A 23,072-nucleotide genomic window follows, 5' to 3' on the forward strand; every position below is an offset into this window, starting at 1 on the left:
GCCCCTTTTTACCTGTCTCGTAACAGCACCCCCCTGGAGTCCATAAAGGCCTTTCTTCTTTCCCTACTTCTCTCAATTTTCTCCCCTTAGGGCTCGTTTCCACCAGGGCTGATTGTGCCTGATTTCACACACACGAATACAGATCTGGAATCTCAGCCTACAGAAATCAATAGGCCGCTTCCAAAGTCGTGTACGTGAAACAATTCACGTGCAGTGCTTCAGAATGCCGGACAACGTATCCGAATCCCCATAGAGGCGTAATAATGGTGCACAAGTGTCTGCATCTGTTTTGGAGACAGGCAGCCCTAAATTGACAGATTAGCACAGCAAAGCTTTGATACAGCATTAGGTCAGTTCACTTGTTCGCAGTTGATCTGTACATCACACCTCCACTCCTTGCTGCTGCCAGATATATGCCATGTGAGAAAACACTGAGTGCTGTATGGTGGGGTGTTGTACAAAGGAGCTGTGGAGAACAGCAAAGTGGACCTACCTGGCACTGGAGCATGTAAAGCTCTGATTCACAATTGAGAAGATATAGGGTCAGCACCAAATGCACTTGCGGGGTATCTAGATGACGGTCAGCAATTCCTGTGGTTTGCTCTCTAATACAACACAGTCCAATTTTGCAGTAGAAAAATGAGCGAGGCACTACCGGGATCCACATTGCAATGGAGTATTTATTTGCTCACCATCACCAGCATAGATAGATTTACAGAAACCGGATAGACTAGCACTCCAATGGGGACAGACGTGTGCTAGAGTGGATAGACCCAGTAGCCCTAAGTGGGTCAAATAAAGTCCAACACGAGAAGTCCACAGCACCACGTCAGTAATCTATAGCTCTTTTATTGTTTTAAAAAGACAAAGAGATAGCCATAACAGCGACAGACGCTGTTTCGGACAAGGTCCTTCCTCAAGCTGTATCAGGCTCTCTCTCTAGATAGATTTACAAACAGCAAAAATGTGACGGCCTAACAGCCATTTTGCGGTATATGCTTCTTTACCGAGAAACGGCTGTTAGGCCATCACACTTTTGCTGTTTGTAAATCTGTCTATGCTGGTGATGGTGAGCAAATAAATACTCTGTTGCATTGTGGATGGTGCCTCACTCGGTTTTTTCTGTAAAAATAGGTAAAGCTCTGCTATGGTTCCCTTTCAATTAAAGTGGACTTGAACTCAGAACTCATCTCTGCTCTAAAAGATACACAACAGCATAATAACCTTTAAACAAAAAACATTTCTATTTTACAGCTGATACAAATCCTAAAATAGATTTGCACTGTTTCTACTTCCTGATTCATGGCAGCAGACATATTGTTTACAACCTGTGCTTTCAAATTGGCTTATCTGCTTATCTGCCATTGGCGGTCATGTGACACAGGGGAGGATCAAATTTCAACTTGTGATTAGACACAAATGAGGGGGAATTAAACAGGCTAAACTCTCTAAATACTCTCTAAATACATTCAGGGTGCATTTCTCTATGTTTTCCTTCTGTCCTGAGCAAGAGTTCAGGTCCACTTTAAGAGTAGGAGAATTTTGTTTTGGTATGGTGTGTGTAAGGTGAGCAGGTACCACACTAACCACACTTCTAAGGCAGGAATGAATAACTGTTTATAAAGCCCACACTTGTTTCTGCGAAGGGGAGCTTTGTTGGCTGCACGTTACTTAGGGGGGAAAAGGGGGCAACACTTATTATTTGCTGGGGGGGGGGGCAGTGGTTGCATGTACTGGGGAAAGGGGTACCGTACTTCGATCTCCTCCCACATCCCAAAACACATACAGATAGGTTACCTTAACCCCCCCCCCCCCCCAAAAAAAAACAACTGATGATGGTAGAAGTTAGATTGTGAGCTCTTCTGAGGCATAATTAGCGATATAACTGTGTATGATGTGTAAGGGGCTGCAGAAGAGATCAGTGCTATAAAAATACGCAATAATAATACACGATGGCTGTAGATTCACTTCAATACATTGCTCATGTTTAGTGGTACAGTAGGCTTACTGTTATCATTACTACAGTATGAAATGGTAAACCAGAAATAATCTCTTACCTTTCCAATAATGCTTCCAACTTCCTACATCAATAAAGAAACACTAATTATATATATTTTTTATAGAAGACAATTTTCAAATATAGAGAACTGATAATTCAATAACAAATACAATAACAAAAATATTTGCTTCTAAATGCTTTTAAGATACATAACCTTATTTTAAATAATATATCCTACTTTGATGTAAAAGCTTGTATATAAGCTACAGTTAAAATGTGGGGAGAGTAAGAGATGTAAGTAACATTTTCTGCGGTCCAAAGGGGCAATGCCTATTACGTCATCCCTATTATGTAATATAGAATTTTTTCAGCTCTCTCCAGCGCCACAGTATCTCCTCTCCCCCCAACCCCAAATGTATTTGTGCCTCTTATCTCCTGGCATAAAAAAACGAATGCCAAGACTTAAGCCTTGTAAATATGTAGGAGGCACGCCCCTCAGCAGGACACACAATCCCTTTGCATGGCCAAGGTTGTACAGATGTGTTGTTAGCCTGTAGGCAAGGAACATGTTATTTTCCTATGTGGGCAGCGCAGGAGTGTCACACGGCGGGTGAGGTAAGTGGGAACAACAATTGTGTAATTTACTGAGTGGCTGAGAGGGGTAAGGGACTGCTGTACACACACTGGATTCTCAGCAGAGGCAATCATTATTGCCCACCTCAGCCGACTTTCCTCTGGTCCAGTGATCTGCAAACTTGGCTCTCCAGCTGTTAAGGAACTACAAGTTCCACAATGCATTGCAGCAGTCTGACAGCCACAGTCATGATTCATAAAGGCAAATGCATTGTGGGACTTGAAGTTCCTTAACAGCTGGAGAGCCAAGTTTGCAGATCACTGGTCTAGCCTGTGTATGGTGCTTTATCACTGACACAGGAGATAAGGAGTAGCAAGAATTGTTTGGACAAGTGACAACAGTAAGAGGGGAATCTAGAGGTGCATTTCTCTAATTTGCACCATTCAGAAGCTTTGCAAGCAAGAATCCAGGCAAGGAGAGGGACAAGAAATAACACAACAACTAACATTTACTGTATATTGCACTTTCCTCTTGAATACTGAAGCTAACACCCTCCTTTTCTGTACCTGTTTTGAATGCAAATTGTGTAATTTTGTCAACTTTGTGGAGCTCTGCACATCTATTGCAGGTAGTTAATTTGGGTGCAGCCTCTGTTTGGAACCGCTGCCAATGTCCCCTGCTGTGCATTAAACTATCATATACTGTAACTATTATTTTTTCTAAGGCTGATTGAGTATGGCTGTGTCAGAGCTCATCTTTTTATACCCCTAAAGGTGGACACTAATGGTCCAATTTCTAGCGAAAAATCGTTCAAGCGATCAGGAAATCTGATTGGGCGAAAAATCGCTCACTACGACATCATTGAACCAATCTTTGCTTCCTATCTATCACAACCAACAAGAAAATCCAAATTTTGGTTTAACAAAAATCCAATCGGACAACTATTTTTGTAATCGTCTGTAATCCATTGTGCCCATCAACTGAGATTATTTACAATCAATCCAGTCAGAATTTCTGATCGCTCGAACGATTTTTCACTAGAAATTGGACTGTAAGTGGCCATCTTTACCCAAATCCCTCTGAACTCCTGAAGCCTGCTGAAGTGACAATCATCCTCACAGTAACATTGCTGTGAGTAACATGATTGGAATGTGGTGTAATAGGGGAGGATGTGCGATATAACTGGAGTGGACCATGTTATCTTAGAGAGCATGGCCTGTATAGATTGGCTTGGTAAATGGGAAAAATGGTAGATTGGTGGACAGCTATACAAAGGAGCTACATCCCCTGTACATGTGTGTAATAAAATCATGCCCATTGTAAACATTCATCTTCGCTTAGGACAAACATGCATGGAAAATACTGATTCTTCAAAGTTAGCCCCATGGCTTGACTTGTGTACATGTAAATGGATAATATCCAAAAACAAATTTTACATGACTGAATAGTGGAATCAACTGATTATCACAGAAAATCCTTTTATCTTGGAAAGTCTGGCTGTACTACATAATCACGTACCTTTCCGTGCATTAGAAGACGAATTGTCAATGTTACATTTAAACCCCCTTCGGACACTTTGGACTCCATGTTCTAAATATAAGAGAGACAGACTTAAGGGTCACCTAAAACATAAACACATGAAATAAAGAAATTAATATGCATATTCAAATATGACTTTAGTGTGAAAACTGCACAGTAATTAATTATACACTTTTGTCCTCAAATAAATGTAACATAATTAATCCATAAAATCATATTTAGAATATTATATGCAAAATAAATAAGAGGATGAAAATGCCAAATGGAGCCGTATCACGCAGTGAACTGTTGCAGCACCTAGTTACAAAACCAGCAGCCTTCCATCATTTACTATGAGGCCCTTCTGCATCCACCTATCATAGCATCCAGGGTGTCCTAAGTATATGAAGGTGCATGCACACCACTGCAGTCAGGCAAGTAGTATTTCACTACAAACAGGCCAATATTCACTCCCTATTGGGGAACAAAAGCATCTTTGAATGTTCCACTGAATCTTTTCATTGGTCCACTGATCCGACCACTAAGAGTCCTCAGCAGGAGCAGAATGTCATTGGTCCAAAATAGAATAACAGAGAAATGGGGAACCTCATCAGGAGACTTAAACATGCTTTTGCCAGGTCTTCATTCACTTCAATATGTCAGCAGACTGTTATAGTGTGTGGATGGTGGTCAGGGAATACTTGATTAGGATTTCTGGAAAACCCCAACATGATTTCTACAATTGAGACTTGGACTAAGAATCTTATCTAGATTACAGCAGGAGACATTCAGAAAAACATTTTTTGTTTTTCCTTTTTTTTAAAGCATACCCTAAGTGAGAGGCATATGGTGGCTGACATGTCTTGATGATGGGCAGCATGGTGGCATATGGGCAGCAGGCCCATTTTTATGGGTGTGCGAACAGTGCAATCGCCTGGAGCGTGGGGCGGAGCGGCAGGGGGGCGCAGAGGCGTGGGAGAGCGGGCATAGCTTAACCACTTACCACTGCTGTATACTGGAGGCACCTACCTATCTAACATATACTGGAGGCATGTACATATCTAAACTATACTGGAGGCAAATACCTATCTAACCTATACTGGGGGCACCTGCCTATCTAACCTATACTGGAGGCACCTACTTAGCTAACCTATACTGGGGGCACCTACCTATCTAACCTATACTGGAGGCATCTACCTAGCTAACCTATACTGGGGGCACCTGCCTATCTAACCTATACTGGAGGCACCTACTTAGCTAACCTATACTGGAGGCATCTACTTATCTAATTTATACTGGAGGCACCCACCTAGCTAACCTATACTGGGGACACCAACTTATCTAACCTATACTGAAGGCACCTATCTAACCTATACTGGAGACACCTACCTAGCTAACCTATACTGGGGGCAACTACCTATCTAATCTATACTGGGGGCACCTACCTATCTAACCTATACTGGAGGCACCTACTTAGCTAACCTATACTGGGGGCACCTACCTATCTAACCTATACTGGAGGCATCTACCTAGCTAACCTATACTGGGGGCACCTGCCTATCTAACCTATACTGGAGGCATCTACTTATCTAATTTATACTGGAGGCATCTACTTATCTAATTTATACTGGAGGCACCCACCTAGCTAACCTATACTGGGGACACCAACTTATCTAACCTATACTGAAGGCACCTATCTAACCTATACTGGAGGCACCTACCTAGCTAACCTATACTGGGGGCAACTACCTATCTAATCTATACTGGGGGAACCTACCTATCTAACCTATACTGGGGGCAACTATACTGGCTACCTATACTGGAGGCACCTGCCTGGCTACCTATACTGGGGGGGACCTAAAGCTGGCTACCTATACTGGGGGCAACTAGACCTGACTAACCTATACTGTGAGCACCTATTCCTGGTTCCACGGGGGGTGCAATTTTTACACCCTCGCCCTGGGTGCAATTTAGCCTAGAAGCTGCCCTGATGGGCAGCAAGGTGGTGAGCACTCTTGCCTTGCAGCACTGGGTCCCCAGTTCAAATGCAAGCCAGGGTACCATCTGTGTGGAGTTTGTATGTTCTCTCGGTGTCTGCATGGGTTTTCTCTGAGGACTCCTGTTTCCTCCCACATCCCAAAAACATACAGATAAGTTAATTGGCTTCTCTTGGCCCTATGCTGCAATACATACACCACATGATACATACATAGACATATGATTATGGTAGGGATTACATTGTGAGCCTCTCTCAGGGACAGTTAAGTGACCAGACAATATATTCTGCACAGCACTGTGCAAGATGTTGGTGCTATAGAAATACTAAATAATAATAATAATGATCCTCTGCCTCTAATCCTTTTAGCCATAGACCCTGAACAAGCATGCAGATCAGATGTTTGGTTGAAGTTTGACTGAATTTGACAATGCCAGGTATTGGCAGTCCATTCAATGTTTTTGTTTAAAAGGAAATAAATATGGCATCCTCCATATCCCTTTCACTTCAGGTGTCCTTTAAAGTGGACCTGAACTCTTGCACAGGACAGAAGGAAAGCATAGTACCTAAAATCAAAAGAGTGCTTTGCAAGAGGGGTAGGATTTTTGCTGCCACTGATGTCAAAAACCACGTGGGCTAGTATGGAAGTTAAAAGGCATGATAGAGGTAAAAGGTGGTAGGGGAATGTTTAATTAATAAAATGTATTAAAAGATTTAACCTCTTGCCGACCGCGTCACGCCAGTAGGCGTGGCCGCGGCGGCAGCCCCAGGACCGCCTAACGCCAATTGGCGTAAAGTCCTGGGGCTCTGTTTTGCAGGAGATCGCGCGCAGGCTGCGCGCGCATCTCCTGCTTGAGGGGCGGAGCTCCGCCCCGCCTTCAGTCTCCGAGCGGCTATTGCCGCTCGGGAGACTGTTAGACGGCGTAATCGCCGTCTATTTACTCTGTGCAGCGCTGCGATCAGCAGCAGCGCTGCACTGGGGACAGCCGTGTGACACGGCTGTCCCCCTGGGGGACAAGAGAGCGATCGGCTCTCATAGGGTAAAGCCTATGAGAGCTGATCGCCATGATTGGCTGGCTGGGGGGAGGAAGCGAGGGAGGGAGGGAAGGGGTTTAAAGGAACAGCTGTTTTTAAAAAAAAAACACAAACAAAAATATTTATAAAAAAACAAACAAACATGGGGGAGCGATCAGACCCCACCAACAGAGAGCTCTGTTGGTGGGGAGAAAAGGGGGGGGGAATCACTCGTGTGCTATGTTGTGCGGCCCTGCAGCTTGGCCTTAAAGCTGCAGTGGCCTTTTAAACTAAAAATTGCCTGGTCACTAGGGGGGTTTAGCCCTGCAGTCCTCAAGAGGTTAAGAAAAATATAGTAAAAAAAAAAATAGTTAAACTCACTTAGGTGCAAATATGGCACAATCCTGAACACTGCTATATGCCTTATTACCAGAGAAAAGTAAGTAAACGCTTTCGACTCATTTGGAAGACAAACAAAGGGGTACACCAACAGTAATGAATAGAGATGGATGCACATTTTATGCAACTCACAACTCGAGCAATCAAAATGATCAGCTACTACATCGACTACACATTATCTCTGAAACCACTGAAACCAATCCGAGATACAAAAATTTACATAAAATTAAGATAAATTTGCATTAACTTGAAATTACTAGCACGCCATTGACCAGATTGTTTCCAGAACTTGTCATGTTCTATTTTAGGTTTAAGTGAGCTGTAAAACCATATTGGAACTTAACTATTGGCAGATTTAATCATTTATAATTAGGTGATACATGTAAAATATTGCATATTATTGAATACTAGATAAAAGCCCCCTCGTTTTAAAAACGGGCGCTAGGCATTGGCCACGACCCCCCGCACTGCCTCTCTCTCCCCCTTAGGCTGCAATCACAATGCCACGCACGCACGTCTGCATGCCACACCCTTCCCCTGCACCCGATCTCTGCTGTGTGCCGTGCCTGCGCAGTACGTTGCACGGACCCAAGGACAGAGGACACAGGGACACAACTGTTTTATTATATAGGATTGCATATAAACTTTAAACTTTCTTTTTTTTTTCCTTTTTATCTTCCCTTCTTCTTTTAACTTTATACGTATATTAACCTCCTTAGCGGTAACCCCGTGCTGGACACGGGGTAAGCCGCCGGAGGGTGCCGCTCAGGCCCTGCTGGGCCGATTTTCATAATTTTTTTTTTGCTGGACGCAGCTAGCACTTTGCTAGCTGCGCCAGCACTCTGATCGCCGCCGGCCCCCGCCCGATCGCCGCTATTTGCTGCGGCGCGCGGCCCCCCCCCCCCAGACCCCAGCGCTGCCTGGCCAATCAGTGCCAGGCAGCGCCGAGGGGTGGCCCGGGACTCCCAATGACGTCCCGACGTCAGTGACGTCGGGACGTCATCCCGCCCCGTCGCCATGGCGACGGGGGAAGCCCTCCAGGAAATCCCGTTCTATGAACGGGATTTCCTGATCGGAGATCGCCGAAGGCGATCGAAGCGGGCGGGGGGATGCCGCTCAGCAGCGGCTATCATGTAGCGAGCCCTCGGCTCGCTACATGATTAAAAAAAAAATTTTTAAAAAAAACTGCTGCGCTCCCTCCTGGCGGTATTTTTCATACCGCCAAGGAGGTTAAGGTGGCCACACAAAATACAATTTTTATTCGAGAATTACTATCAATTCTTTTAAAATTTAGTCATGTTTGAAAAATCTGACCAATGTATTGCACACGCATGTTAAATTTGTACCGAACTATAAAAAAAATAAAAATCAAACACTGAAAACATTTTGCATCTATAGATTAAGAAATGTACAAACTATTGTTCAGCATTCAATTTTATGAAACCATTAATCAGAATTTTCCCCCATTGCCAATAGATTTTATTAAATTTTAAATGGAAATTCTATCACATTTCTCTACTGAAAAAAATTAAACATTCAGTTTTTCTATACAACCAATCATTTTTATAAAAAAAAACCTTGAAAATGAAAATATTATTGTATCATGTGAGGTTATCTTTAAAGCATCAGACATTTTCCATAAAAAAACTATCTCACGCAATTACAGTGCATCAATGAAAAACACCTGGGGATTTTGATTGTAAACTTCCACAGTGGGTAAGTATTTTGGGGCTTTTGGTTTTTAAATTATATTAGGTTATATTAAGTATATTATGCTGGGTCATTGATGTTGGGGTACATTGCAAGATGTTTTTAATTGATTAGACATTCTATTAATAGCATAAAGTAAAAACAAATTAATAACTAGGGATTCAGCTGACTATCATTTAGGAAAAACAGGTTTTTTTTTTACTAATCAAGTGCAGGTGGGAGGGGATCTTTGGCTGTATAGTTTTGCACATCAATCTGTAATCAATCCAAAATGATTGGTCATATCAATGGCCTAATTCCCACTAACCAATTTGATAGATCAATGTAATCGATCCGTTTTTGTTTTTTGGGGGGATCAATCCCATCAACCTGATCAAATTGGTTTGCAGGAATTCAGCTTTTCATGGGCAGGACCCGTTCTTTCCAATTAATTACAGTGGTGATCGGAAATGAGCGATTGGTTGCAGGATTGTACCATTAATGCGCACCTTAAGGGCATGGTTGCTGACCTTTGCCTATATTAGATGAAGGACCTCCACTACCCATTACTGATTTTTAGTCTTTTTTTCAGGATCTTTAAGGATCAGGTCCACAGAATACATTTCAACAGGATCAGCACAGATTCATACTACCAAATGCAGTTTCAGATTAGAGCAGAAAATTAGGCGCAGTACACACCAAAACCGCTAGCAGATCTGCAAAACGCTAGCGGTTTTTGGAGCTGATTTCAGAGCGATTCTAGGCATGTTTAGAGAGGTTTTCTAAACATATCTAGCGGTTTTGGGTGCCTTTTTGTTTGTAGCAGATTACACATATTGTTACAGTAAAGCTGTTACTGAACAGCTTCTGTAACAAAAACGCCTGGCAAACTGCTTTGATGTAGCGTTTTTCAGAGCAGTTTGCGTTTTTCCTATACTTTACATTGAGGCAGAAACGCTTCTGCAAACAGCAAAAGTGCAGCAGGAGGCACGTTTGCGGTTTGCTACAAACCTCAAACCGCCGGTGTGCACCAGACCATTGAAATACATTAGCCAAGCGTTTTTACAGGAGGATGCAGCCGGTGGATCGCATCCAAAACCGCTCGGTGTGCACTGGGCCTCAGTGGTAAATAAGAGGCAGAGCAGCCCCTGCAACAGCAGTATGTCAGATCCAACCAAGAATGTAGAATTGCTTCTATCTGTACACAGTTTAAGGTGCAAGCAAAAAGGTAAAACAAAGGATTTGGTTAGGGTAGGTCCACTGCACTGCCCCAAATATACTGCAACCAGGGACATCTTCTTTAAAGGAGTTATCAGGCAATTATTACTGAAATAAGTGCTACTTACCTGGGACTGTCAATCACCGCCACGTGGACCGGAGCGTACTGCGCAGGCGCAGAGCTACTACGCAGTATGCTCCGGTCCACATGGCGGTGATTGACAGCGTCGCTAGCGCAGGCGCAGTACAGGCCGACCTCTGGGTCGACCTGACCTCATCAGCGCGGACCGGGAGGCAGAGGCGACGAACGGCTGCGGGGAGAGCTACGGCAATGGACATGCTGGGAGCTTGGGGCTGGACCCGGGTAAGTAGCACTTATTTTAGTAATAATTGCCCGATAATTCCTTTAAGAAATTGATGGAACTATTTCCAGACTTTCACTCATTAAAGGATGAAAAAAAAACTCTACATTCTACTGGGAGAAGAGAAATCCACAGTGACAATTGCTGCACACTGTGTCACAGCATGCCACGGACTGAGAAGAGCATATCAAGGCAGCTCCATTTCTGGACGTGTTTAAATCCAGACTGAAAATCCACCTGTTCAGTCTGGCATTTGCAGAAATATACTGTAATTTTGTTGTGTTAACACGTCATCCTACTACCAATTACTGAATCTGAAGGAGCCTAAGCGCTTTGAGTCCTATGGGAGAAAAGCGCTAATAAAAATGTTATTGTTATAAATGAACTGTAAATCTATAAAATGTCCACAAACTGCTCATACACTATACCTTTATCCCACCCCCAACCCCTAGGACTCACCTCCTTTCATGTCCCTTATTTAGCCTTTGGTCTGACAATGCCTGTATGTATCTTGGTCATGTCAATAAAGCTATTTTTGATTTTATAGTAGTAAGTATGTTCCTGTAGAATTGTAGTGATGAGTACTAGTAAGTATGCTGCTGTGTGTCAACCTCACCCTTGTCTGGAATCAGCTATTTATGAATGTGTTGTGTGTTTATTGTATAGGTCCGCATTGATGAATGGCCACATTCTCTCCTCAGCCATTTCCTCAAACATCAGACAGATATCTAAATTGCAGACAGGAAGTGCAGGAACTCCAGATTGATTTTATGTTCACTGTTGTTAAACATACAATACACCACTTACAATATCATCTTACATAAATCTAGAGGAAACAAATCAATTGAAGAAGACCAGATAGCATAAAGCCCAGACAAAGTCCAGATTACATCCAGCAGACCACACGCTGACAAAACAGAATTAATTGCTATGTCTGCATCTTCTGTGTAAATGTTTCCAATTGACTGAAAAAGTGGGTCATGTGCTGAAGCGGTGAGATCTATCGGCGTTATTGGATTATTCATGCTTCATGATCTCCTGCACTCCCGGGAACACTAATCTTTTCTTACTCACCAGAGAATGGACCTAGACAGGCACTCTGACTTCTTCCAAATCCACATATATCAGTGGGCTCCTTTGTTGCAAAAATCCATAAAGTCCTGTGCTTGTGATCTTTGCATTTAAGGTATTTACACACTACAATCTGATTTTATAAGTTCCTGTGTTTATGATGCCCATACATTAACAAACCACTCGCAGCGAAGGACAGATAGTGAGAAACCTACCCATCCTCTCTATCATGTGCTCATTATCACTCAGAAGCTATGGGTAAGAGGGGCAGCTACTAAATTAAAGAGAAACGTTACCAGAAGGTGGTAGTGGGGGTATAAAAATGCATCAAGAGATTGCAAAGTTAAGTTAAAAAAACAGAAGAAAGATCAAGAAATGACTTATGCCCACTGTGTAATTTGTTCATGCTGTTTAATCCACATGTGAGCCTGCAGGTCACACACACACACACACACACACACACACGCACGCACGCACGCACGCACGCACGCACGCACGCACACACACACACTATATAAAATTGGATGATTGTGTGTGTATGTGTGTGTATGTGTATATGTGCTGCCATTGCTCAAAAACGACTTGACCGATTTCAACGAAACTTGGCATACAGATTCCTTACTACCTGGGATATGTTCTGGGCTTTTGTGTCCCCCGCGCACCTGGGCGGAACAACAAACAGCCAATCAGATATTACCCATTCACGTCAATCGAAAAAAATGTAAAAGGCTGCCACTCTCACAGCAATAAAGCCAGAGTACCCAAACTTGGCACTGTTGGTCACTTGGCGAGGTGACCGGGGTAAAAAAAATTGGGGAGAGTGGGCAAAGCAGATTTTTATTTGTTCTACTACTCTGCAATGCTAGATATTAGACAAGGTTTCAAGAGAAAAGAGTTCAGAACAGCCTCAATTTAAACCAAATTTGCATTCAAGGAACAAGCATGTAATTTGGCATAATGAAAACAATTAACCACCATTCAGAACAATGCAAACTGTTGCACTTGTGTTTCACAGTTATAATTATAATCACACACCCTATAGAAGGGAATGAGGGATCCAGCTAAAACTATTTCTTCTGTGTCTACCAACAAAGGTCACATAACAGGCCAGATTGCTCTGAAAATCCCTGTAATTTACTGTCAGCACAAAACTTTCTTAAGTATAAAATGTAAAGCTTGGTACACACATCCGATTTGATTGGCCAGTTTTAGCCCTTCCATGTATTATAACAGCTTACCTGCACAATCTGTTCATAGTATTCACAGTCTGTCTTATACTACATGGAGCTGGTAAAATTGGTCAGTGTCTGGCCAATCAAAATTGGATGTGTGTATGCATTATATCAAACCAGTGAATGTCTTACAGTACCAAACCAACATGTCTACAGAACCATTCCCACCAAAACTTCCAGGCACAGAAACCCCTTCTTTCCCCAAGCGGTCATTCTCCTGAACTCAAGCCCACACCCCAGAAAAATTCCTTAGACTCCCCTACCTCAGCATCCGCCCGCATCTGCCCTTCTGGTATTCTTTCCTATTAGTGGACCTATAAATCAACAACGCTACTTCTATGTCAATTAATCCATGTCTTTTATTCTTTTTCTGTAAATTTGCACTACTGTTGTCAAGCCGTGTTGTACCACAAATAATTCCAGGTGCGTTAAGGGCCCTTTCCACTTGCGGCAATACTAAATCGCAAATTACTAGCGATTTTTAAATCGCGGTAGATAATTTCCACTACCGTGATTCGATTTTTACTAAACGTGATCACGGCTCGGAGCGATTTGTATAGCGATTTTGCTATGCAGTGCATTGCATAAGAAAAAAGCAAACTCAATCGCCGAAAAAATAAGCAACTTGCTGAATCGCAATCACTAGCGTTTACCGAAAGCGCTAGCGATTGTTAGTGGAAAAGGGCCCTGTCGTACTTGGGGCATAAAGTTGCTTCTGATTATGAAATAAGACAATCTCAGAGAATCTGTGTGGAGCACCAGCAATCAATGTGTATGTGATAGAAAACCTTCAGAACTTTTACTTTACGCTGCTACATACACACACTAGATTTTCGTTGGTCAGATCGTGGAAGGATCATTCAGAAATGGAAATGTCATTAGTGATTTATCATATTAAGCTGCTATCAACTAACCTCTGCAGTTCTTCTGTTGTAGTTCTTGTGACATCACCCTCTAATTCCTGTTCCCTTTGCTCCAGCTTAACATTCAGCCTCAGACCCTGAGGGCATTCTAAAGTTATTCAGCACTGCAGGCAAATTTAATTGGTTGGTGAGTCCATACACAATGCAATTTTGATTGTATGTACAATCTATAAAATCTGTGATCTCCTATAGATATGAGGTAGCTGCCACCAATTTGCATTAGCGTATTAATACGCCAAGCTAACTCTAGCTAGTCCTTTGGGAAAGAGGGTTATTTAAACAACTTTTCTAGAGATAGAAAAGTATAACAATAGCAATATAAACGGTTATGATGTTCTTTTAGGCGGGACACTTTGCAGAGATATTAAGAACAAGCACTTGGACAAACTATTTTAATTGTTTATTTTATAATAAATAATGCATAACAATGAATACAGAACACGTTAAAAAAAAGTATCTAACAATGAACAGATTGATATAGTAAAATATTTGGGAATAAAAGTGAAAATGATAACTGGCTACAGTCTGAGTAGTCTGTAAAATGAACGTGTCCTTTGGAATTGTAAGTCCAAACTGAAGTTAGAAAGTTCTGCGATAAAAATCCAAATCCTTGAGGGGCCTTTCACACTGATGCGGTGCAGCATTTTGCCGCAGCCTAGCTCTAGGGCAATGAAAGTCTATAGGGTAGTTTCCATTGCATGTGTTGTGCTGTGCCGAAAGTACCCTAATGCAAGAGCATACCTACAGTATGTTACCGTGCAACTCCTGCAGTGACCCGCGGCAGACTGGAAGTCATGTAAGTCTATGGCAATGTGCATGTTTTTAAACAACCACTGCAAGCTTTATGCGTCACGCATGTACCAAAGCCTATTTTGTCAGCACATTACCCCACACATCATCAATTATGCCACAGGAAGTGATCAGTAGAGAGCCTTAATTCCTGTATGGCCTACTGCCAGATGGGATATACACTGTATCCACGCGGTCATCCCCGAAGGCCTGTTTTTGGCGGTGCGGTTCCCAGAACGCACCACCACAGCCAGTATGCAGTGTGAAACTGGACTGATGGTATATGGATTGCCAATGGGAGAACTCTAGACATCTGTGCGTCCCGCAATTTAACCCTTTCTCTGCTGGAGGGTGGATATGGTAATCAGAGATGGGCAGTCTCTGCCATATAATCCAGTTCCACCCCTGTCATTAGAGGGAGAAAGAGGTATGAAATATCTGAAGATATCATATCTCTGCATAACTTTAATATAGAATGTTGAAAATTAGACATGTGTTCCTTGTCTCCTCTGCTATTCCCAGAGAGAAAACATATACTAATTATGATATTTAATTTAGGAGAAAACCCATATCTTTGTGACAGAAGGTGGTTTAAACACCTGGCTTAAACATCTTCAGATTGGGTCCAGTGCCCATCTGCTTATTTTTATATGGCTGACATTTATGGAAAAGATGGTAAAGATAGTAAAATGAATATTGTTAATGCCAAGGTTACTTAATAGGGCATTCCCCCTGTCAGGAAGGATACGTGGAGGAACGTAGCTTCGGTCAGCTAGGAATTTATGACAAGGATCAGGGGTTCTGGTTTCCGGACTCTTCTTATCAATACCCTTTTGAGGTAGACCCAAAGAATGTAAGGGGGTCTGCTAGAGAGAAAGTAATAGTTTTATGGCCCCTCTCCAGTGGAAGAATTAACAAACAATTGCTACCTATAGAAAAGAGGCCTGCTAATACTTGTTTTTAAGCCAAGCTAAAACTTACAGGGGTATTCCCCAGCACACCTTTGTGCACATATTTTTATACGTGCACAAAGGTGCACAACATGGTGGTGTAGTGGTTAGCGCTCTTGCCTTGCAGCGCTAGGTCCCTGGTTTGAATCCCAGCCAGGGCACTAGCTGCAAGAAGTTTTTATGTTCTCCCCGTGTCTGTGTGGGTTTCCTCCGGGTACTCCAGTTTCCTCCCACATCCCAAAAACATACAGATAAGTTAATTGGCTTCCCCCTAAATTGGCTCTAGACTACAATACATACACTACATGATATAGACATATGACAATGATAGGGATTAGATTGTGAGCTCCTTGAGGGACAGTTAGTGACAAGACAATATATATATATACTGTACATCGCTGCGTAAGATGTCGGCGCTATATAAATACTAAATAATAATAATAATAAAGTGATGGGCACATCTAGCGCAGGTGAATCCGTCTCAGTTCTCACAGAAGGGTCCCTCTTGTTTTTCCTCCCCTCTCTACAGAATGGACTCATTGCCAAGCAGTAGGTCTGCCTGATGATCATTCCCAGAAGGCTCCCAGTACATTCTCAGAATGATATTCTTGGCAAAAGTAACTAAAAGCAGCATCATGTAAATTAATTATTGAAAACAGACTCATTGTTAGAATGGGGCCCTAGCAAGATAGCATTTGCCCACCAATGATGATCACCTGGCTTTTTTTTAAATATGATTTGGTGGGAGCTAACATCCACTAGGCCCCTAGATTAACTCCGGGCCTTAGGCAACTGCCTAGGTTAGCCTTGTGGATCATCCAACTCTGGCCTCATGGAAATTGTACAAGTTATTATCATATGTTAAAGCAAATCTGAAGACGTAAAAAAATACTAGAAACTTACCTTAGTAGAATGAAGCCCCAGTTCAGGTTTAATGAAGTTCTCTACACTTGGTGAAATTCCTCTTTGCGGTACCAGTAGGTAAGATGATGATTTATTGTCTATGAAACCACCAGATCATCATTCTCTGGGAAAAATCAAGCAGATATTCGCTGTGCATAACCATTCATCTCCCAAAGACCTAATTGCATTCATTTACCTAAATGTGTCTGTATTTAAAGGAAACCTTAACTGAGCGGGATATGGATGTTTCCTTTTAAGCAATGCCAGTTGCCTGACTACTCTGCTGATCTACGCAGTTGCAGTAGTGGCTGCATCACACACCTGAAACAAGCATGCAGCTAATCCAGTCTGACTTCAGTCAGAGCACCTGATCTGCATGCTTGTTGAGGGGCTGTGGCTAAAAGTATTAGAGACACAGGATCAGCAGGAGAGTCAGGCAACTGGTATTATTTTAAAAGGAAAAATCCATATTTTTCTCAGTTTAGGTTCCCTTTAATTGCAATTTTAAACCCATAATAAAAGAATAACTAGTATTTGCAACACGTACCGTAGTTATAATTATTTACACTTGCTGTCCTGTGTGTTTGAACATGGCAACTGAAGTCTCCAGTGTACATCTCTGTCACTGTCAACAATATTGTCTCAGTTTATAAATAAATAATGGCAACAAACTGTTCTGTGTCACTGCTTGAGTGTTTTGTGTCTCAGAGGAGACATATGAGTTATAAAGTGCTATGACACCCTTTTTGCACAATTCAGTGCATCACTCACTGCTTTTCTCTCTCTGCTGCAGTTGCAAACATCATAACGTATACAGATTCATTACTGCATTTAAAATTAAAATATATTAATATAATTGAACCTGTTGTGTTAATCTCTGATACTGTTAGCGCATCCCTACCCAAGTCCATATCAGTTTCTACAAATGGCACCAATTACAGCCTTTCCTGTATTTGTGCATTCAGATCTTGGGTTCTTCTCCATAAGTGGTGTACACAGCCCAAAGTTTAGAAAGAGCACCTTTTGTAAAGGGTACAAACTGAATGTATTACTCAGCAAAATGTTAATGTTTTATTTTTTGGAAGCGGGATGGGGGATAATACAGAAAAGGTGTAGAACCCATTTTTTAACTACTGTGATTCCATTATTACAATTTCACCTCTGTGAAATGTGACAATTGCCTCCAAGACATGAAGTGACCTGGACTTCAAAATGTTATGGTGATCACTGAAATAAAAATTGAAGCTAAAACTTTAGAACAGACAACTTGTGGCAATGGTCTTATTCCTACTCAAATATTTCCTTTAACTTCTTGAGAGGTCTTGCATACAGGAAGTGGAGGAAAACTTTACAGACAGGAAAAATTGTGGAGGAAAAGGATACAGACAGCATGAAAAAAACTACAGAAGTTTTAACGTTCTCCCACGTCGTCTTAACACATGAAAAAACAATCTGCGACGAGTGGCGTAACTACAATTCATGCCCTCCAGTGAAACTTTGATGGGTTTCTTGCATTCCCTTGGTGCCCTTCATGGCTTTGGGGCCCATCTCACATATAAACAAGTGTATTGGTAGGTGAACAGAGGCGCCAGAAGGATAAAAGTACATACAATTTTTAAAAAATTGCTGGGAGGAAGTGGTGGACTCGTCTCCGTTAAAGCAGACACCAAGGACTGTAAATATATAGATATACACATTTATTGACAATACCCCAAAGATGCAACCCGTTTCGCGGGCACAGCCCACTTCTTCAGGCAATAAGCAGGGGAGAAACAACAGCAATTCAGTTATAGCAAGCAGAGCACTACTATACTATATTTACTATACTATATTTACTATATTTTACCTAAATGTCCTCTCACACTAACCTTCCCTCTGTTTATCCCTAACTCTAACCTACTGCTATCTAAGCCTAACAATAACCCCTTTACCTATGCCCATCAAAGCCTAAATATACTAACCTACCACTATGTAAGCCTAACAATAACCTACCACTATCTACTGACACTAATCTACACCTACGCACTCACATACGTCAATTTACTCAGTCATCACTATCTCCGACATCTCAGGCACTTCAGCTATATCTGACGCCCAAATTGTCCATTGGGTAGCGCTACAGCCGCAGTAAGCGTTGTGGTCTATGCGGCACCCAAGTTTGCAAGCATTCAAATTTTCTGCACCAAATTTGCTATCTCTAAGCCAAGGGATTGCAAGTTTTCACAATCTGCTGCGAAACAATGGAGAGATGATGTTCTGAAACCGCAGACTGCTGTAACTTTCTGCATATCAAACGCCACAGTACACATGAGTCCCCTATTCCCTATTAATCTCTAGACTTTGCACTGCATGACTGGTGGGTTTTCTTATTTATAAATGTGATGTGAATCATTTTTGAAAGTTCTGTGTATGCACACATGCTCAGCATGTGAAAAGTGGAAAATAGGTAAAAATAATTTAAAAAAATAAAATTGATGAGGGGGAGAGCTGTCACTGGAAGTACATCACTTTAGCTCCTGGGCTCACAAAAGATAAGCCACGCCCAGAGGATTCCTGCTACAAGCAAAATGAGAAGTTTCCTCAAGAAGCAAAGAAGGAGAATTCTAGCAAAGTATGGCTTCTAACAACATGCAGGTGGTGTATCAAGATGTGGGTTTGCAGAAGAACCATTAATACATCTATTAACATTTATTAAAAATAATAGTTTAACCGCCCCCCCCCCCATGCGATTTATTAAATGGGGTCTGCTGAAACACCCCTTTTACCTATTTACCTGAAAGCGATTGCTTATTTAGTTATCTCTTTATAACTGGTAACACTATAAGCCACAACATTTGGACAGGGTTGTTTTGCAATATGGGAGTTATTTGCCTTTCCTGCATCTTGTACAAAGTACAACCATGATGTTTAAACCGTTGGTATTATTCAAAGGGCTGCCTCTGTGTTTTTGGCTAACTAAGTGGCAAGGAACAAGGCTATACTTAACTTTTAATATGCTTATTTGAGCTTACAGGGATATGTTATAAAACATTTTCGATGACAACATCTATTTAGCTAGCTTTGACAACTGTTGGCTAGTGATCATTGCAGCCATCACCTGAAGCACAGTGACTGTCCACTAGAAAGATATACCTGATTTTTTCCCCTAGTCACATTTATCATGGAGACAGGAAGTCAGGGAAAATCTCCAAAATGGGGACATAAAATCAATAAAAATAGCGGATTCTTAATGTACTCTATCTAAAAACAGCAATTGGCAAAACACTTGGTAAATATGCAAATTTCAAAAAGAAGAAACCAGAAGCAGAAATCAAGAAGACGTTGGCTAAATCACAGCTAGTAGCTAATTCATCCTTGTGTTTGGAGAGCAAGGGGAAGTGTTTGAGCCCCTGCCTGGTATTTGTATTGCTGTTTGTGCCTCCTTTTTGGAGAGTTTGCCTGACTTCTCGTCTCTGTGCTACCTATGACTGGGGAAGGAAGTAAAGTGAATCTCCTTAGTGAGGAAGCACACATTCACTCAGCTAATTTGACTTCCTTTGAATCGTGAGCTGAAATTTGCATATTTGCCAGGTTTTCTGCTCAGTACTATACAAAACTACAAATTATTTTTCCCTGCAGCTTAAGGCCTTGTTCACATTGCGTTCCATCCGCGTGTGTTTTTGTAAAGGGTTTTCCGGCGATTTCCTGCACGCTGTTTTTTTGGGAACCACTTTTCTAAGCGGTTTTGCCGAGCGATTGCGATTTTTCACTTCCTGACGACATTCAGGAAGTGAACTCTTTGATCCGGAAAAAAATAAATACAATGTATTTATTCTTAAAAACGCAAACGCAAATGCTGCACAAAGCAATTTTGTGAACATTTGCGGTTTTCCTATACCTTCCATTGAGGCAAAGTCGCCTCAAGAATGGCCCATGCACTGCTTTTCTGAGTGGAACGCGGATGGGAAGCTCCAATCTAAACGACACCATAGAGAAGCATGGTGTAACCGCTTTCAGGGCATTTTAGAAAAAATGTCCGCTCTTAAATTTGGCCCAAAACGCCTCTAGTGTGAATGAGCTCTAAATGTTTGAATTTTTATCACATTGTTCAGTGATATATCCTCTAGTATCTTAGCTTTGTTTCAAGTTTAAAAAACAAAATTGCATGACTATTCTCTAAAACTGGAAAAGTTACTCTTTATTTTTAATAAATTGGACCTAAACTTACAGCCTAAATTGCATTATATACAGTCTAACTTACTGGTCACCGGCATCTGATTTTTTAAATGCTTTTCCATTCTATTACATAGTTACATAGTTAGTTTGGTTGAAAAGGGACATCTGTCCATCAAGTTCAACCAGAAAAAAAAACAACACTACGGGATTGGTCCTATTTTTATTGAACATTTAAAAGGCCTATATATGAACCAAACTGCCAGTGTAAAAATTAATGGTAGTTTAACACATTCCTTCCCTTTGGGTAATGGTGTGAGGCAGAGGTACCCAATCTCCCCAATAGTGTTCAATTTAGGGATAGGAGTATTAATAAGCTTGATCCAGTCTGATATAGGCATATCAGGGTGGCAAATAGGACATTACGAAAGCAAGATACTAGCCTATGCAGATGACCTCCTCTTGACGCTAATCAACCCCTTGATCTCCTTTGAAACCTCCAATAATATAATAACTGAATTTTCTAAGTACCCCAACTGTAAAGTAAATAACACAAAAACCATGTTACTAAACATAAATAGCTCAGAAACAATACTGAATACCCTCCAATTAAAATATTGAATTAATTTTACAAATTCCCATATAAAATATCTTGGAATCAACTTGTGTAGTGACCTTAAAGGGACTCCGAGCTCACAATAAAAAAGAAAGTTGAACTCACCTGGGGCTTTCTCCAGCCCAGTGCTGGTCGGGAGGTCCCACGACGGCGTCCTGGCTCCTCTCCAACACCCCGATCCGGAATGGCTGACAGGCCGCAGCCCGGGCGACACTCTCCCGAGTGTCGGGCTGCTCCTTCCGCGTATGACGCGGATGACGTCACACGCCGGCCGCCTCGCGTCATCACGGCGGCCGGCGTGAAAGTACTGCGCATGCGCGCTTTAATCGCGGAGCAGCCCGACACTCGGGAGAGTGTCGCCCGGGCTGCGGCCTGTCAGCCATTCCGGATCGGGGTGTTGGAGAGGAGCCAGGACGCCGTCGTGGGATCTCCCGACCAGCACTGGGCTGGAGAAAGCCCCAGGTGAGTTCAACTTTCTTTTTTATTGTGAGCTCGGAGTCCCTTTAAGGACACATAACCATATACCGCTACCAAATCAAATCAATTGTGAGAAATTACTGATTAAAATGAAGAATGGCCAATTTAACACAATCTGGAAAATTAATTTTATAAAAATGAAAATTCTCCCCAAAATAATCTTTATATAACAAAACTTACCAATAAGCGTACCAAGTGATTGGTACAATACCATGTTGGTACAATATTGGTACAATACATGGAACAATAGTTTTCAAGATATTATATGGAGAACGCCAAACCGCAGAATTGCATATAAAGTCATAAGCAGGCTTAAGAAACTGGGGGTAATGGGGACACCAAATATTAGGATTTACGCAAATTGTTTTCAACTTCAAAGAATTTTAGACCTTAAGATAGGTACCGGTAATCAGATGAAATTTTTGGCTATTTATGAAAAGAGCTTATGCGACCTTGATAGGTTGGAATCGTGGCACCCTTGCACAGTTGAAAAACTCTTAGCACCCGCTAAACGTCGCTTATTAACTCCTGCAATTAAAACACAGACGGAAGTAATGTGGACATGGTAAAAAAAAGGGCATGTCATTGCTAACTACTTTAAGAAATAACCCAGATTTTCAGCCAAGTCTATCTCCCTCCTGGTTTAACGGAAGCAGGCTCCCTCTAGATGTCAGACTTCTGGAACTGATTGGGCATAAAGAGTCTACATCAAGGGAGACTTACAATAAAGTCATAACCGGTAATGGCCTTTGGAATTGTCAGATCAGGAGTTTACTTCTGAAATATAAAAATAGTATATGCAGTGATCGAAAGTTCTATGAAAATAACTTTCTTCACTCTAGGACAGGGAAGGGTATTACAGCCAAACTATATTTTCTTCTGGATAGCTCTGAAATGGAAATCCTTCCAGGATTCTGCAAGAAATGGGAACAAGACATAAACCACAATGCAATTATAGATTGGGGTGGCTTATTTCAGAAAGTCTGGGCACCTAGTTATGCATCATATCAACTTACCAATTATAAACTTATGGCAAGATGGTATCTCACACCTTCAAGGTTGTCTAAATTTAAAGGAGGGAGTGAGAATTGTTGGAGATGTCTTACAGAGTATGGATCTTATGTGCATTTGTGGTGGTTTTGTCCAGTTCTGCAGAATTTTTGGGTTAAGATAGGAAAATTTATCAAATT

General features: G+C 41.7%; 1 protein-coding gene across 14 annotated transcripts in view; it reads right to left on the reverse strand.

The window, feature by feature from the left end:
- Positions 1-23,072, reverse strand: part of PCBP3 (poly(rC) binding protein 3) — a 115,862-nt gene that overhangs the window by 70,639 nt on the left and 22,151 nt on the right. For all 14 annotated transcript variants that reach the window (XM_068245271.1, XM_068245270.1, XM_068245269.1 and 11 more), the window contains exons 3-4: positions 4,092-4,195; positions 2,058-2,081 (exon numbers count right to left, since the gene is read on the reverse strand). In XM_068245271.1, the coding sequence (XP_068101372.1) occupies positions 2,058-2,081; positions 4,092-4,160 (93 nt within the window). In that variant the 5' untranslated portion in view covers positions 4,161-4,195. The remainder of the gene's footprint in view (positions 1-2,057; positions 2,082-4,091; positions 4,196-23,072) is intronic.

The sequence above is a fragment of the Hyperolius riggenbachi genome, chromosome 7 (assembly GCF_040937935.1).
Source record: "Hyperolius riggenbachi isolate aHypRig1 chromosome 7, aHypRig1.pri, whole genome shotgun sequence".
NCBI lineage: Eukaryota > Metazoa > Chordata > Amphibia > Anura > Hyperoliidae > Hyperolius > Hyperolius riggenbachi.